At 40.9% G+C, this 18230-nt stretch overlaps 1 protein-coding gene across 1 annotated transcript in view; it reads right to left on the bottom strand.

Moving 5' to 3' along the window:
• The window catches only part of OTC (ornithine transcarbamylase), a 67469-nt gene that overhangs the window by 6945 nt on the left and 42294 nt on the right, over positions 1-18230 (bottom strand). Inside the window, exons 5-9 of the mRNA XM_025857789.2 lie at positions 12152-12305; positions 10095-10217; positions 3713-3766; positions 3483-3632; positions 891-1028 (exon numbers count right to left, since the gene is read on the bottom strand). Of these exons, the coding sequence (XP_025713574.1) occupies positions 891-1028; positions 3483-3632; positions 3713-3766; positions 10095-10217; positions 12152-12305 (619 nt within the window). The remainder of the gene's footprint in view (positions 1-890; positions 1029-3482; positions 3633-3712; positions 3767-10094; positions 10218-12151; positions 12306-18230) is intronic.

An 18230-nucleotide genomic window follows, 5' to 3' on the forward strand; every position in this document is an offset into this window, starting at 1 on the left:
AAATTGAGATCAGTTAAATCAACTAAAAACGAAAAAACAGTGGTACTAAATTATGGCACTTGAATATCAGTTTTCTAGAGAAGAAGGTGATGTTTGGAATATTGTAACACACAGATGTGAGGTTAATATTTCCTAGAATAGCAGTGATGAAGGTGAAAGTTATGTTAAGGGGACAAGTATTTTTTAAGATTTGTTTTGTTGCAGTTCTCGAAATGTTCAATACCTAAAACGGATATATCTATAAGCCAAAGTCAAGTAGAGAACCAAAACAATGAGCTAGGTAAGTCATGAAAGGAAGAGAAGAGAAAGGAAATATGATTTCTTTGAACACTCATTTTGTGCCAGGCACTGAATTAGGGACCTCTATAAACATTAACAAGGGGATTGTAAAATAAGAATTGTACCATATAATGGTTGGCCGGCAATGGTGGCTGGTGTTCAGGCTGATCAAGAGCAGTCAGAATTTTTACTAAAATAGATATATTCGGAGGCACCTGGGTGTCTCAGTTGGTTGAGCACCCGACTCTTGATTTCAGCTCAGGTCATGATCTCAGGGTCATGAGATTGAGCCCAGCGTGAAGCCTGCTTGGGATTCTCTCTCTCCCTCTCCCTCTGCCCCTCCCCCCTGCTCTCTCTCTCTCTCTCTCTCTAAAAAATAATAATAGATATATTTGGAAGGAGATCAATTTTACACCATTAAAATGTAATATAAATGCTAATAAGCAATAATAATCTTTTATGAACTTTCTGGGAAAAAAATAGATGCCATATGAGCAAGTCATGTAGGTGGATAATCTCAGTTGCTTATTATTTACCAAAAGGTATGAATGACTAAGTTAGGGCCACAAAGAGAACCCCTTCTGAGCCTCCATTCCCCATTTCTTGCTTACCATGATTGTCCACTTCCTGTTTTCAGCCTCTGGGAACACTAGTGACTGTGGAGAATAAAACACTTCATCATCCACTTCTTCTGGCTTTCTGGGCAAGCAGTGTAAAAATGTCCAGTCAGAGGCAGCAACTTTAGCAGTCTAAAGAAGAGATGGGATGAGACTTTGTTTTGACTAGCGTACACAGCTATCACATTTGTCTTCTTCAATATTTAAACACACATATGGTGTGGAGTCAGAGACCAAATGCAAAGGGAGAGATGAGGCAGAGGGGTGGCTTAAATTCAAGGCACCAAAGGGAAACATAAATGGTACTTTCAACGTATGGAATTTTATAGCCATTTTTTTTTGATTCGGGAGATCATTACTCCAAATTAAACCACTAACTCAGTTTTCTGGTTCTCTGTCTAGAGGGATTGTGGACATTTCAGTAAAGAGCTCTATTGGTACAATATGTGGCTGATAGCAAAAGTCACCCATTATGCCCAATATATTTTAAAAGTCACTTTTATGGGATTATGTTATATTTTGAGCTTATCTCCAAGTTACGGTTTTTAACGGTTGAAGCACACTTCATCACTAATTAAAACACTTTTGAAAGAGAGCGTGCTGAGATAGGAGTACATTAAACAGGATTATGGGCACTATGCACCAGAGGTTTCCTTCTTAATGCAAAAGTCCTAACAGTTTTAATTTTCTCCAGCCATTAAGTCCTAAAAGCTACATTTTCCCATCCATTTCCATTGTTCACTTACAGAGTCAAAACTGCATTCCCTCATAATTTCTTACCTCAAAATGACTGCCTTTGTACTAAAATTTTGTTTTACTTCCCATACTTGTTCGAGGTTCAGAACCTTCTGAATTTCTAAAATAACGGCAAAGTAACATGGGAAAGGAATAACATTTGAGTCAGTCACACATCAGTGAGATGAATGTCCTTCAAGCTGCAGTCCCAGCACCACAAAAATGCATAAGGTCAGTCAAGGCAAGTACGAGATAAACCACAAGGAGTTTAGAATTTCTCCACGAACGTATTTGCCACATATATGACAAGCGATTAGCCATAATGTATAAACAATTCCTATGACCAATAATGGCAAAAAAATAGAAAATGGGCAAAGGATAGGATAGCATTTTATAGAAAAGCAGATGGAAGTGGCCAGTAAACATGAAAAGATGTTTAGCTTCATTAGTAATCAAGGAAATGCAAAATTTAAGAAGCATGAGATACAAATTTTAAAAATTAAAAATGCAAATAACAGAATAGAAAGAGTGTGGAGAGAGTATAAATTATCAATTCTTTTTGGATGGCTATTTAGCAGCATTTATCTATTTTAAAAAGTATATACCACTTTACCCAGAAATTATTTTTCCAGGGATCTATTCTCCAATAATACTTGCACAAGGAAATATGTATAAGGATCTTCATTGCAGCATTGTTTGTAATTGGGATCGTTGGAAATAAGCCTGATTTATCAACATAAAACATAGTCCACCCAGACTTCGGAATTTTATGCAACCATTTAAAGGAATGAAAAATATCTAAATAAATGGCCAAGAAAATCTAAGATTTGTTAAGTGGGAAATGTAAGTCAGAATAATATGTCTAATATGCCATTTATGAGCAATCAGGAGTTGTGTGTGTGTATGTGAAGGCATACATAAATACACGGAAAAGGTCTGCAAAGAGATGCATCAAATTGTTGAACAGTGGCTCCCTCTGGGAATAGTCACTGTTGAAGGGATGAAGGAAAGACACTTTCACTTTTTATTTTCCAAACTTCATTCTATTGACATGGATAAATAAGGAGCTTGTATTTATGTATTGCTTTATCAGTGAAATATCTATTGTGTTTGCTCAATCCCTTTCTCCACCGAAACAGACTAGCTGCTCTGCTGACAAAATCCCAATGTACACTTGCCTGGTAGAGTATTCCTCCAGAAGAGCCGTTCTCCAAGTGTGACCCCAGAGCAGCAGCATTGCAGTTCTTGGGTCCCACCTCTGACCTACTAATTCTGAACCCCAGGGGAGTGGGGTCCTGCCAGCTGTGTATTAACAGCTCCAGGCAATCCGGAGGCAGGCTCAACACTGAGAAGCATTGCTTCGGATCTTAAGGAAAGGCATCAGAGTAGATGGGATTCCCCTGGGAATGAATACCCTGGAAGCAGTAAGCAAAGCTAAACCGGACTTGAGAGTCCTTAACAACTAGAGGCAAGGACTAGCCTGAAGAACATAATTATGCAGCTTTTCTTAGAGGAGAAATCAGAAGAAACTGCATGCAACAAAAGTAGCACCGTCTCTAGACACACACAGAGCAAAGCACTCCCATGCCTCCATGCCTCCATTGCTGTGAGAGGGAAAAGCTTGCCTCTCCCTTCCGCCTGGGTTGCAAATTCCTGCATCCAGGACAAAAGTGTCTTTCCAAAGGACATAGCTAAGCTTCAGGAGGAGAGAAATCCCTGGAGGATGCAGTCAGCGAGTCCTTTATAAGGAAGGAAAGGACAGTCGGCTGTCCCCAAAGTGAACGAGTGATTAGATGGTTCGGCCCTGTATGGATGGAATTGATGAACCCTCAGAGAGGCATCAATTTGTACCTTCATTGTAACCTGGTAACCTTGGAAAGCCTGGAGCCGCTTTTTCTTCTCCTCTTCTTGTCCCATGCTTATCCACGTGTCTGTAATTAATACATTGCCTCCACGAGCCGCTTCCAGTGGATCATTCGTCAGCGACAGCTTGGTGCCGTTCTAGCATACACAAGCATGCCAGTTAAACCACTTCATGGGACCGAGAAAGGCCATTCTAAGTTTACATATAAGGAGCATACCTCCTTGGCATATTGCTCTGCCAACTTGGTCACACTGGGATCTGGTTCATAACCCTGCAGAGGGAAGAATTCAACTATTATTTAGGCAATTGTTTTGTGCTAGGCTGTCTTATATATGCATTATTTTACTCTCAACAGTATTCTCGCTGTCCTTCAAGTTGTAGCTCAGCCGCCTTCAGTAGAATACGATATTTATATCTAGAATTCCAAACCTTCATAGTGCTTTTGGGAATTTAGCAAGGTAACCAGCTGCCCCATCTTTCTCTTATTATCCTTGACCTCTTTAATTAGCCAGATAAACAGGGCGTGGTGCTTTTCAGCTCTCCGTAGTGCCTCTTCTCTTCCCTCTAATAGTGTAAGAGGATTATATTCATAATTCTACAAGCTGATGCAGTTTTGTCGCCATCTTTCCACGAGCTGTGTGGGTTTTTTGTTTTGTCTTGTTTTTGTTTTTAAGATTCATTTATTTTTTTTGTAACTTGTTTCTCTTTTTATTTTTTTATTAACATACAATGTATTATTTGTTTCAGGGGTACCCGTCTGTGATTCAACAGTCTTACACAGTTCACCACGCTCACCGTAGCACATACCCTCCCCAATGTCCATCACCCAGCCACCCATCCCTCCCACCCCACCCCCACTCCAGCAACCCTCAGATTGTTTCTTGAGATTAAGAGTCTGTTAGTTTTTTTTTAATGCTTTTTTTGTCTGGAATGCTTTGCTCCGCTCACTTCATGTGGATAATGCTTTCAGGTCTCAGCTCAAATGTCTCCTTCTCAGAAGAACCTTCCCCAAGCACCCCAGCTAAATACTCACAGGCCACGTGCCAGGGTTCTGAGTGCAGGGTGCGTGCTTTGAAATGGCATTTACACCACAAGTACGCTGGTTTTGCTCAAATGTATTTGTTTGGGATGGTTTGGTGAGAGCAGGGTCGGGGTTTGGGTGAAGCACGCCGGGTGCCTGGGACACAGGGTTTAAGCAGGCCTGTCAGAGTCTTTGCGAGCACAAATGGCACACCAGAAGAGCCTTGCTGGCTTGGCCTAGTCTCAACTCTAGGTGAGGGGACGTTAGGGGGCACTAAAGCCCCCCCTGAGCTATTCCAGACCCCCCGGTAGCCCCTCTGTCTCCCTCCTTACCCTCCAATCTGTGCCGTACACAGCAGCAAGGATTGTTTCCTCTGAAGCCTGCAATTTTTACCACGTGTTCCTTAAGTCGAAGCTGATTAAGAGTACCAAGTCTCCCCCCCACCCCGCCGCCCCGCCCGCCAACATTCCCTGTTTCTGTCTCTTTTAATTCTTCGCAACATCTTGCTGCAGGAAAGCCAATCTTAGTGTTACCGCCGTACGTGTCTTGCCCTTTTCTGCCATCTCAGCCTTTCACCCTTGAACACCTCCCCCTGTCGCCTCCTGGGCGTCTTCGTTGGAACATGTCAGCTCTTCTTTTGTCAAACCTCTAGCCCAGCCTCACCTCCGGACCCTCCATCTGGAGGTCTTGTCAGTCTACACACCACAGCTACTCTCACCTTCCTCTGTCCTTCTCATTTTCTTGAATTCTTAGCATTTATTATAAGTCGGGTTTTATAAATGCTCAGTGGAGCATTGTGGTGCTCCCTGTGATACGCCACTCATATCCCCACTTCGTGAAGAAAGGACTTATGCCCCCAGCTGCTGGGCGTGCTGCCAGAAGATGGCTTTCCGCCGCCAACCCTCTTTGGGCACTGCCTCAGCTGCAGAGAGAGCTGACTCATCCAAGGTTGCATCCCCTTCTGGGGCGACCTACATTCAATGACTGATTGACAGGAGGAGATAGAAACTTGACTCCCTCCTCCCAACTTGGAACAGCTCCAAATGGCCATCTCGGATCTAGAAGTCTCTGCAAGGTCAGACGAGGCTGTTGTTGGGCCTGAATTATGGCTCGGCTTCTTCCTCTGCCCACTCCTGCTTCCTTCCCTTCCCTTCCACAGATGTTGATCTCAAGGGCATGCCCTAATAAACATCCTGCACACCAAACTCTGTCTCAGAGTCTACTCCCAGTAACCTCATCCTGCCACAGGTATGTTCAGGTTCATTCATTTGAAACTGTGTCTATTTGCACACGAGTGTCTACTGTAGGTCCTTCTCTCCTTACAAAATTCTCGAAAGAAACTATGCATGACGCTGATGATGATGGCTGCAGACATTTTAGCACCCTCAAATAGCCATAAGTTCTGGAGCTTTTTTATCGGGATTTGGAGAAGGTAATTAATAAAGCTTTGCTAATTTAGTAACTAATGTTGTGACCATTCATACTACTAAACATAAATGAAGAGACTTGACCATTACCCCATGTGGCTCCTGCCCTGAAAATTTAGCCTTCCCTCTAGAAAGCAGGTTTTATACTCCCTACATATAATCATTCTTACAGAAGGAATCAATAAGTACTTCGAGAACCAACAGAGAGGTTTGGAAATTAGAAAATCACCCAACCTTGCATGCACTGGGCCATGACTGAGAATACAAAGAGAAATTCTTTACTCACAGCTCAGCTTTCAATACTAAATCACTCATTGGCTTTTACATAAATCTTAAAACCAGAGGAAGAAGGTGATTAACAAACCCAGTTCAGTCTAAATATTCACTTAGAACAATGTTAAAAAATCATTACCATCAATAGTTTATGGAGCAATTTTACAGTCAAGGACAAAATTATGTTTTCTTGAACATGTAAGTTATTCTCAGTTGAAGAATGGGGAAATAGATTAATTATGGCCTTGGAAACTTCAGGGCTTCTTAAATTTACAATAAATCTCCTGGCTTTATCTTGAAAGAAAATAGGCCTACTTACAGATTAACTGAACAACTTCTGCACTACCGCACTTTCCCAAAGACTTTTTAAAACTCTTACTCCCACTAAGATTTAACAAAGTTTTAGCACTCTCTGTCATTTAAATGAGTTTCTGCATAAGAACAATACTGAACCTACTTTGTAAGACTCAAACTTTTCCCTTTGGTGTTAATAAAACATCTCTGACACACCATAAAATGTTTAAATCCTATATTTTTCCAACAGAATAAAGCCTCTCCAGAAACATCTTCTAGCAGGGAACAGTTATTGTTAATAGATGTTTTCACTGTAAAAACCAAATACAATCATAGTTTGCATTAATACAGAGCCTTTCTTCAAACTGGATTTGTAGTGACAGTGTGCTAACTTTTCCCATAAAGTGAAGAAGAACCGCCTTAAGCACATGTCAGATCTGACCCTTCATTTCCATTTATGCTGAATGAAAGAGAATTATCTGCTGTAAGAGTTCTCTCTCTGAGTCCCCACAGTTTACTATAATAGGGTAGTTTCTGAATACATGCTATGGTCCGTGCCCGCCATTCCTTCTATGGCAAGCGTATTAGGTAGAATAGTATCCTCCCCAAAATTCATTCTCAGCCAGAACCTCAGAATGTAACCTTGCTTAGGAGGGTCTTCACAGATGTAATTAGTTAAGATGAGGTCACGCTGGAATAGGGTGGGCCTACATCAACATGACTGATGTCCTCTCGTGAAGAGGGACATTTGTATAAAGAAACACAGGCATAAAGGCAAGAACATGGAGGCAGAGACTGGAGGGATGTAGCCACAAGCCCAGGAAGCCTGGGGCTGTGGAGAGAGACAAGGAGGATCCTCTCCGAGAGGCTTCAGAGAGAGCGTGGGCCCGGCCACCATCTTGATTTTGGACTTCTAGTCTCCAGAACTATAAACAATATATTTCTGTTGTTCAAAGCCACCCAGTTTGTGGTACTTTGTTATGGCAGCCCTTGCAAACTAAGGCAGCAGGGCGCATTGACTCAAACTGGTTCAGCAAGAGCACTAGGGAAAAGCATTTTGTTTCCTTTTCCTTTGGCAGGGGGCAGCGGACAATGCCGGTGCTCTGCCCAGGTACCGTCCTAGGATTCCTTTTTATAGCTTTTGCTCCCTCTCCCCATTTCAGTGGGCTTTGAACAGCACTTGTAGCTCTTTCTCAGAAGACAGCCCTCTGGCTACCCAGCTGCTTTTCCTGCCAAAAGTGCCAGGGGATTTGCCACCCTCCCTCCCCTTGCTGCCCTTGACCAATGACTGGTTCAAAGGATGAAAGCCTACCTTCGGGGGCACGTGGGTGGCTTAGTTGGTTAAGCATCTGATTCTTGATTTTGGCTCAGGTCATGATCTCAGGGTCCTGAGATCGAGCCCTGCATCGGCTCTCAGTGTGGAGCCCGCTTGGGATTCTCTCTCAGCCCCTCCCCTCGCTCAAGCACTCTCTCTCTCTCTCTCTCTCTCTCTTTTTAATAAATAAAATCTTTAAGAAAAAAAAAAAAGAAAGCCCACCCTCCTTGCCTCAGGTTGAGACCACTCTGGGGCATAAGTTACACTCCTGAGCTCACCTGTGGGATCAGGCTGAAGCTTCCTTCTGTAGGATGGTGCCTGACATGGCACAAGCGTGACCAAATCATGCCGGCTTGCCTGAGAGTCTCCCAGTTTTAGCACCGATTGTCTGATGTTCCTGGAAATCCCTCCATCTTAGGCACACCGGGATGGTTGGTGACTATAAATGGCCCTCTTGCTTAGATTCTTCCCTTTCTCTGTCCTCCTATTCTCCTACAGGCCTTCCTTAGGAGTACTTCTTTAATAAATCACCTGTACACAAATCCTCATCAAATCCCTTGTGGGGAACCCAGCCCAAGACACTGGTGCGGGAAGGGGTGAAAAGCACATGAAAGCCTTGGGGATTTGGGTATTTCCTACTAGAGAAATTCAGCCATTAATCCACATTGTGTAATTCATGTTCCTGGTGACTGGCAAATAAACATCTCAAACTCAAGAAGCAGAAGCAGGGAGCCATTTTTAGGCCTGACATATTCGCCTCTGGATGTCTTAGCTTCTGAGTGAACCCTCCCACTCACTACTGAGATAACAGCAAACACATGCCTGGCCAGAAACACCCTAGTGCACAGTAATTGTGAATAGTCATCTCTTAATGAGAGGACCAATTCTATCTTTCACTTTGTTTCTGAAGCAGTCTCTGTTTAGGGGAGTTTTCCCTTTAAAGACTCCTGGTCGGATATTAGTAGCCAATCAGAAACATAATGGGGAAATATTCAGTAGTGATGGGGTATTTATTTTTTTGAATTTTATTTTATTATGTTGTTAGTCACCACACAGTACATCATTAGTTTGTGATGCAGTGTTCCATGAGTCCTTGTTTGTGCATAACACCCAGTGCTCCATGCAGTACGTGCCCTCCTTAATACCCATCACCGGGCCAACCCATCCCCCCACTCCCTCCCCTCTAGAACCCTCAGTTGGTTTCCCAGAGTCCATCATCTCTCATGGTTCATCTCCCCCTCTGATTCCCCCCCTTCATTCTTCCCTTCCTTCCCCTAATGTCCTCCATGCTGTTCCTTATGTTCCACAAATAAGAGAAACCCTATGATAATTGACTTTCTCTGCTTGACTTATTAGTGATGGGGTATTTAAAAGGTTCTGTGGGGATCCTTCAGGACTGGTTTGTGTATGAGTCTCTTGGAGGATTAATTTTTGTCCTCTAAAATGCCTATTTATTTTGTATGAGACTGGGGGTATCTTAACATAGGGCTTCTCTTTGGGGCATCTATATTTTTTTATTTGGGTGTATTTATTTGTCATTTTGTAGGTAAAATATAAACATGTTAAGAAATTCAAACCATATAAAAGGATATACCATGAAAATAAATTCTCCCTCCTATCTCTGTCCTTGAACCTCCCAGTTCCCCTTCTCAGAGGCAGCAACTATTACCAGTTTCTTACATATCAAAAGGGTTACTTTGGACCCATGAAAGAAGTCATGCCTCCTGTACATTCTGCGTGAAATTAGCAGCAGAGCAGGAACTATATAGGGGGCATTTTCACAGCCGCCTGGGACTCAGATTTAAGAAGCCGCAAGACTGCTGGAGTTGAGTTTGAAATATTAAGCTGGTGTAGATGCCATCACTGTGACCTTCACACTAGAGTGACATTTTTCTACTAAATTGCAGTATTAGAAAAATGACAACATTCTCTCCCTGCCTTGGGAATTCTATGCTGTCTGGATCTCATCGCTTTCTTCAGCCTGTGGTAGCTGTGCACAAGGATGCCAGTCGTCATAATGGCTGGTTTCAGGGCAGTCAGAGGGATAATTCAGAGGGGCTTTCAGGAAAGACTCACGGATGAGAGGCCTCAGCCAAGATGGGAAATGGGCACTCAAGAGGGAGATGGGCACTCCAGAGGCCACATGGCTGTAATAGTAAGGCTGGTAACATAGCTTTAGGTCTGTGGGCTCACCTGTGCTTTCCTGGAATGGAAGAGAGTTTGTTTTCGTTTAAGAGGGGCTTAGTCTCAAGGCAGGAAGTCCCCCTACCTTTGGAGTAGCTGCCTGAAGGTGCATCCCGAATTTTGCAGCACTCATCATGATGGAATGCAGAATGTTGTTCCCATCCCCAATCCAGCTGAGGGTGAGGCCTTTCAGAGAGCCATAGTGTTCCTAAGAGGCAAGGGAAGAGGAGTTACATCCAGGAGGAAATCCACTTATGTGAAATAATTATTAGGGCTAAAATAAAGGAAACAGTCTTCACCTCATTTTTAAAGCTTTGTTGGAATGAATAAACTACTAGGTTTTGGGTTTTGTTTTGGTTTGGTTTGGTTTTTTTTGCATTATACAGAGCAATTCAATACATGAATGCACAATCACAACCAATACCAAAACGACTTAATATCTTAAACCATGACATCATATGAACTCATACAGAGACTCAGTTTCACACATTTCAAATCTGAATCTTTGTTGTATTCATTCATTCATTCATTCATTCAACAAATTGAGTGCCGTCAATGTCCAGAGGCTTTCCTTGGCCCTGGAGAGAGAACAATGAAGAAAGGAGACCAAAAAAAAAAAAAAAAAAAAAAAGACTACCTTTATGGAGCTTACATTCATTGGTATTAGAATGGGGAAACAATGCATCTGGAACAGTGGAACATGGTGTCTATGTTCACATTTATATAAAGTTAAAAAACATGCCCATTAATATTCTTGATTGTTTACAGATATAGACATGTGTAGTTAAAGTATAAACGCATGCCTGGGAATTATAAATACGAACATCAGGATAATAATTTCTTTGTGGGGTAAAAGGAAATGGAATCAGGGAGAGTTACACAGTAGGCTTCAACTCTGTTTATAATATTTTATTTAAAAACAAAAAAATTCTAAAGTAAAATTTGACAAAACTATGTAATGGGCACAAGGGTGTTTACTTTTCTTGAACGGTCTGTAGGTTTCACAGATTTTATATATTCATAAAGATAATATTTTAAAAAGAGAAAGGCTAAGCAACTTTGAGATACAGAACTACTACATGGCAAACCTTGGATTTAAACCCAAGTCCGTCTGATTTAGATGCCATGTTCTTAATAAGCTGCTATCTATTCATTCAACTACTGTTTGAATATCTTCTGTATGAAGGCATCGCACCAGGTCCTGCAGGGGACAATATGGTGAATAGGAAATTTTATCGTCCTTCAACAAATTTGTAATCTAGTAATGATGAAGGCCCGGGGGGAAACATTAAATTATCTGGCATGTATGTAAAGCCACGCGTTCAGGCAGCCCCTTGGTATCTGACATTGCTGTATTGTCTTCTCTGCATGAATCTTATCCTCATCACCAAAGAGTTCCATTTCATTTTGAGCTTAACTTCACATTAATATGTGTGTGGCTTATTCAAATAAGGAGAAATATGGACCTATCCAGTTTTCCCTGTCTTCCCAGAACAGTCCACCGACACGGAAACCATGGTTGTCAGGATTCCTGGTGGCAAGACCATGCAGACTGGCTGTGGCAAACCAAATGAGATGAATATTTTCAAAGTTATTCAAGTTTCTAATTTAAGGGGACATGGCTAAATTTGCCTCAATTCTATAAATTCTACATGTTCTTAACTTCAGTCTCAAACAATTAGTTTATTAAAATGATAGAAAACGACCTCCTTCTCAGAAAGTGATTTGGTAGTTGACCATTTTGAATATTCAAAGCACACTCCACCAGTCTTCACTCCCAAGCCATAGAGCCAGATATATGTAGGGTTACAAAAAGCTTTTCCAATGTGTATGCACCAGCATTCTCTATTCATCCGTCGTGTTAAATATGTCACCAAAAAGCAAAATGATTGAGAAAAGAGGGGATGGGAGGGGTGCTAAAAGAGGTTGGGAATTGAGTTGTGAACAGAAGGATCTGATGATCTGTTTTTTAAATGCCCTGTCTCCCTTGGAGATCTAGTATTCACACATATGCTACAATTCTTTGCCAAAATGATATTTGAAAACAAAACACCAATACCATGATTTAAATCGTTCCATTTAGAGCTAGTCGGAAACAATTTGTTTATTTTGCTCTTGTGTAAGGCAAACAAATAAGCCAACCTGGAGCGTGAGGTAATCAGCCAGGATCTGGATAGGATGGTACAAATCTGACAGCCCATTGATGATTGGGATGGATGCTTCTTTAGCCAGGATATCTAGATCTGATTGTTTGTACACTCGAGCCAGCACTGCATCTGTCATGCTAGACAACACACTGCAGGAAACCAAGAAAAGATAATCTAAGTTAATTATGCTTAATAATTCCTTCTTTAAACATGATCTTAAACAGGAATAAATGCTAATAAATTAGAATTTTTACTAAGTTACAGCTACCTATCAACATGACAGATTTAAAAGCTAATATTATGGCGCCTGGGTGGCTCAGTTGGTTAAGCATCTGCCTTTGGCTCAGGTCATGATCCCCAGGGTCCTGGGATCCAGCCCCGCCTCAGGGCTCCCCGCTCAGCAGGGAGTCTGCTTCTCCCTTTCCCTCTGCGCCTCCCCCCATTCGTGCTCTCTCTCTCTCTCATACTGTCTCTCTCAAATAAAATCTAAAAAAAAATAAAAGCTAATATTAAACATGTGGTCATTATAGAAGCCAGATGTTGTTCCACCAATCTCATCCAAGGACCACTGATTTTACTACTTTTTACAGAGATAAGAAAACAATTGTGGGCCTAACAAGTTATGATGATGAATTATAATTGATAAGGGGCAGTTGGTAAACTTAAAAGGGACAAGACGAAAAACAAGGTATACAGAGAAACATTAATGACCCGGCATGTGGCTCGTTTTCTTTGACATCATCCCCCAGACATATATACACTGTCGATGTAAAATTGAAAGTACCCATGTGGCAGCCATGAAGGTACGCACACAGATTGCCGCAGCACCGGAGGAAACCTTCTGGGAGGAGTCCCATTAGCTGACAACTCCCAGCTGCTGCACTTTTGGGATACGCTGTAGGGTTTCCACTAAGGCCACACTCCCCCCACGCTATTCCCAGCCAATGGCTGAGCCCAGTGGGGGCACAAGAGCTGAGCGATTGTGCCTGACTTGGGACTGCTCCAATGGGCAGTCTTTGCTCTGAGGTCCCCCATTGGCCTGGCCAAGACTTTCCCAGAGCTGTGCTGCAGTCTCAGGTTCTTTTTACCCTCCTCCTTCCTCCCTCTTTTCCCTTTACCGGGATAGGACCCGCACTGTGGTCTGAAGGCTTTCCCTGCCTACTCCCGCTTCCTTCCTCCTTCATTCTTCACAGTTCTTTCGTCCTATAAACCTCTTGCATCTCTAATTCCATTGTGGAGTCTGCTTCTCCGTGAACTTGAATGACACAGCCCACAATAAACTCCTGTAGGGGCCAAGCCTGAGAAGGCATCCAGCCTTTGTCCCTGCACCCTGTATAGCTATCATCATCTCTGAGAAAGACAGAAAATGTTCAACATCGTTAACACAAAAATCCACCAAAAAAGCAACACGAACCAAATCATGGCTATGAATTCAAACAACACACAGAAAGATGGATGTTATTATTCTCATTTTATGGCTGAAGGACCTGAGACACAAAGAGATTAACTAACTTGCCCCAGATCACACAGCTAATTAAGTTGGAAGAGTTCATACTCAAACCAAAGTCAATTGAAGTCAAAAGTCCATGTTCTTGGGGCACCTGGGTGGCTCATTTGGTTGTGTCTGACTCTTGGTTTCTGCTCAGGTCATGATCTCAGGGTTGTGAGATTGAGCCCCACATCAGGCTCTGTTCTCCGTGGAGAGTCTGCTTGAAGATTTTCTCCCTCTGCCCTTCTCCCCACTCGTTCTCTCTCTCTCTCAAATAAATAAATCAATCTAAAGTCCATGTTCTTACCATTACAACACATTGCCTCAACTTTGCACATGAAAATATCTGGAAGGAAAGCCCGGGATCCAGACTTTAACTTTTTTCCATGCATCAGAGTGATGGTGGTTCCTCAGCTAAAGCTTCAGCCTTACAAGACTAACAAGGATAGCCTTTGGTTTAAAATCTTGGTTTCTTATTATTTAAAGGGAAACCTCTACAACAGAGGCTTCTAACCATTCCAGTTTTAAAGGATTCTTTTTAATGACAAAAAAATTTGGAAAGTCTCTCATGATAGAAGTTAGAGTAAATGTAATCGTGATTATAAACTATCTGGTTTGGGGTTCTTATTCTGGTTCTGTAACTTACTAGCTGTGTGACCTTGGAAATGTTATTTATGACTGAGTTTCTTCATCTTTAAAACCATAATAATAATATCTATCCTATTGAGTTGTGAGGATTTCATGAGATTACCTATTTACAGTGTACAGTACAATGCCTTATTCATAGCAAGAGATCAAAAAAGTAGTAGATATTATTACCATGTCAAAAGAAGCTGTAACTCAACACCAAAAAAAATCCCACAAATAATCCAATTAAAAAATCGGCAGAGGACCTGAATAGACATTTTTCCAAAGAAGATATACAGATGGCCAACAGACACATGAAAAGATGCTCAGCATCACTAATCATCAGGGGAATGCAAATCAAACCACAATGAGGTATCACTTTATACCTGTCCAAATGGCTAAAATCAAAAACAAAAACATGAGAAATAATAAGTTTTGGCAAGGATATGGAAAAAATAGAACGCTCATGCACGGTTGGTAGGAATGCAAGTTGTGCAACTACTGTGGAAAAGAGTATGAACATGCCTCAAAAAGTTAAAAATAGAATTACTATATGATCCAGTAATTCTACTATTGGGTACTCACCAAAGAAAGTGAAAACATTAATTCAAAAAGATATGTGCACCCCTCCATCTACTGCAGAGTTACTTACAATAGCCAAATTATGGAAGCAACCCAAGTGTCTACCAATAGATGAATGGATAAAGAAGATGTGATATGTAGATGTATATACACACACAATGGAATATTACTCAGCCATAAAAGGAATGAAATCTTGCCATTTGCAACAACATGGATGGATCTAGAGGTTATAATGCTAAGTGAAATAAGTCAGAGAAAGACAAATACCATATGATTTCACTCATATGTGGAATTTAAGAAACAAAACAAATGAACAACAACAACAAAAAGACAATAAAACAGACTCTTAACTATAGAGAACAAACTGGTGGCTGCCAGAAGGGGAGGTTGGTGGAGGGATGGGTGAAATAGAAAAAGGGGATAAGAGTACACTTATCTTGATGAGCACTGAGAAATGTATAGAATTGTTGAACCATTATACTGTACACCTGAGACTAATATAACACTATGTTAATTATATTTGAATAGAAAGATTTAAAATTTTTTTAAATGCATAAAAACTAAAGCTAGTATATATTCAGTAAGGTCTTCATAAATTTGTATTTTAATTATCATATATTTGGAAAATGAGTCCCTCTTATATATCTGAGATATATTATTTACCTCAATCTGTGGAAAACTGTTGGTGCTTATAAAATTCAAGAACCACTAAAAAAGCTCCTTGCCCCCAGGGATTAGAGAATCAAATACTGAAAACCATTTCCCTGTAACAATATCTTGTAGACTCAGATTTTTTTCAAATTTTCATAGATTTCTCATACCCATAGTTCCCAGATTTTCAGATTTCATGGATCAGCACAATTTCCCAAAAACACATGGAGATCGTAGGATTGCCAACGTTTTTTTTTTTAAACGATAAAATTTTATTCATTTATTTGACAGAGAGAGACACAGCGAGAGAGGAAACACAAGCAGGGGGAGTGGGAGAGGGAGAAGCAGGCTTCCCGCGGAGCAGGGAGCCCGATTCGGGGCTTGATCCCAGGACCCTGGGATCATGACCTGAGCCGAAGGCAGATGCTTAACGACTGAGCCACCCAGGCACCCCAGATTGCCAACTTTTTGCTTAGCAAATTAGGGGCATAAAACAACAAGCAATTATACACGTAGAATATGTTAATATCTTCATTTAATAAAAGAGAGGGCATTTTAACACCAAAAAAGGTATGAATGACCTAACCTGAAAGAATGCTCCTTGAAATTGAATTAAATTAGGTTATGAAATTCACTATATTATCTTTATGTTTCTTATTTGACCACTTCTGATGAAAATTTCCAGGGTGCCTGGGTGGTTCAGTCATTAAGTGTCTGCCTTGGGTTCAGGTCATGATCCCAGGGTCCTGGGATCAAGCCCTACATTGGGCTCCCTGTTCAGAGGGAAGCCTGCTTCTCCCTCTCCCACTCCCCCTGCTTGTGTTCCCTCTCTCGCTGTCTCTCTCTCTCTCTCTCTCTCTCTCTCTCTGTCAAATAAATAAATAAAATCTTAAAAAAAAAAAGAAAGAAAACTTCCTATGGCAGGGCATCAGTGGAGGGGTCAAGATTTGGAATCCAGTGCTCTTAACTATCTAAACACATTGTATATTGTAGCATGAAAGAGGTAAATGAAAGAGCCACTTTAGAGTTTCTCTTGCAAAACAAATGATGTTTGATGGATGTCTAAGACAGGGGTTTTCAAATGTTTGCTGCATATAAGAGTCACTTAGAGAGTTTTTAAAATTTTTGGTGCCCAGACCATAATCTCTATCAATTATTGTTAGAAAAACAGAATCTCTAGGGATAGGACCTAGGGATTAGTATTTTTTAAAAGCTTTCCAGGAGATTCCAATATGCATCCAAGGTTGACAACCAAAGCTAGCACCTCACTCCTCAGATCAACAGCATCACCATCACCTGGGAACTTGTTGGAACTGCAGAAAAGAAAGAGAGAGAGAGAGAGAAAGAAAAAGAAAGAAAGAAAAGAAAGAAAGAAAGAAAGAAAGAAAGAAAGAAAGAAAGAAAGAAAAGGAAGAAAGAAAAGAAAGAAAAGAAAGAAAAAGAAAGAGAAAGAGAGAGAGAGAACTGCAGAATCACAGGCCCCACCCAGAAACAAAAGAAAAAAAGAAAGAAAGAAAGAAAGAAAGAAAGAAAGAAAGAAAGAACGAACTGCAGAATCACAGGCCCCACCCAGATTTACTGAATCAGAAGCAGCATTTTAACAAGGTTTCTAGGTGATAATTTTCATGTTAAAGTTTGAGATGCCTAATAAAAACAGAATTGAGGCCACCATATTTTTAAAAGTACCATCCATTCTTTTCTTAGAACCCTAACCAGGCCAAAAAAAAAAAACTATCAAGAGATGGCAGCCCACAAAAACAGGATTTTGTCCATAATCTCTGGCAGGGAGTGCTTTCTAGTTCAACTGAAGGAAAAAGGCATCTGAAATCCTAAGAAGTGAATAATCCACTCCATTAAGGCCTCCCTCATTAGAATAACCAGGCCCTGAGCCATCTGATGACCTATGGCATTGTTTCCCAAACCTTGGTGTGTATCAGAACTAAATAAAGAACTAATAAACTACAGAGGCCCAAGCTCCTGAAATAGGGGAGAAGTCTGGGTCTTTGTACTATTACCAGGTTTCCCAGGTAACTCAGATAACCTTACAAACGTTGAGAACCACTGTTCTAAGGCAAAAGCTTTATGTTAAAAAAATTTTAAATCTTCTTCCTTTTCTTCAAGATCTTAATAAAAATTGCCTCCCCAGTACAGATATACTGATGCTTCATGGTATGGAATGCAGGCTTTTAACTCTATCATGACGAAGTCACTTAGATGAAGGTAGATATCCCACTAAGGTTTATAACTGTAATCATTTATCAATTCCCTATTTCAGAAGAATTGGTTATTTTTATGATACCTAAAATCCTATTAGAAAGATGTAGAGGAGTGTTTGACTGGAAAGGACTTCTTTAAATATGCATCCCTTCCTAAAGTGTGTACCAATAGGATAAAAAAATAAGCTGGATTAACCATTGCAGTTGACCTTCTAGAATCTCAGAAGGGAAGTCAGATTTTACTTCTATTGTAGCTTCTCAAATAATTTTAGGGAGCTAGAACCATGGGCCTCCAACCTCTTAGAGTTTCAAGAACTTTACAATGTATTGGTGAGTTTTGCTAGATTTAGTGTGTATTACATGTAAATGTTATCTTAACCTCATAGATAAGGAAACCAAGGCCTTGCAAACCCTGAAGTAATTAGAGCAAGATTAGGAAAGAATGCAGAAAGATGAGGCTGAAAGAGGGAGACATGAGGGGAGCAGTTGGAGAAGTCAATGCCCTATAG

Source organism: Callorhinus ursinus, unplaced genomic scaffold (genome assembly GCF_003265705.2).
Source record: "Callorhinus ursinus isolate GAN/ISIS: 27379988/994484 unplaced genomic scaffold, GSC_fseal_2.0 scaffold16, whole genome shotgun sequence".
In the NCBI taxonomy this organism is placed as follows: domain Eukaryota; kingdom Metazoa; phylum Chordata; class Mammalia; order Carnivora; family Otariidae; genus Callorhinus; species Callorhinus ursinus.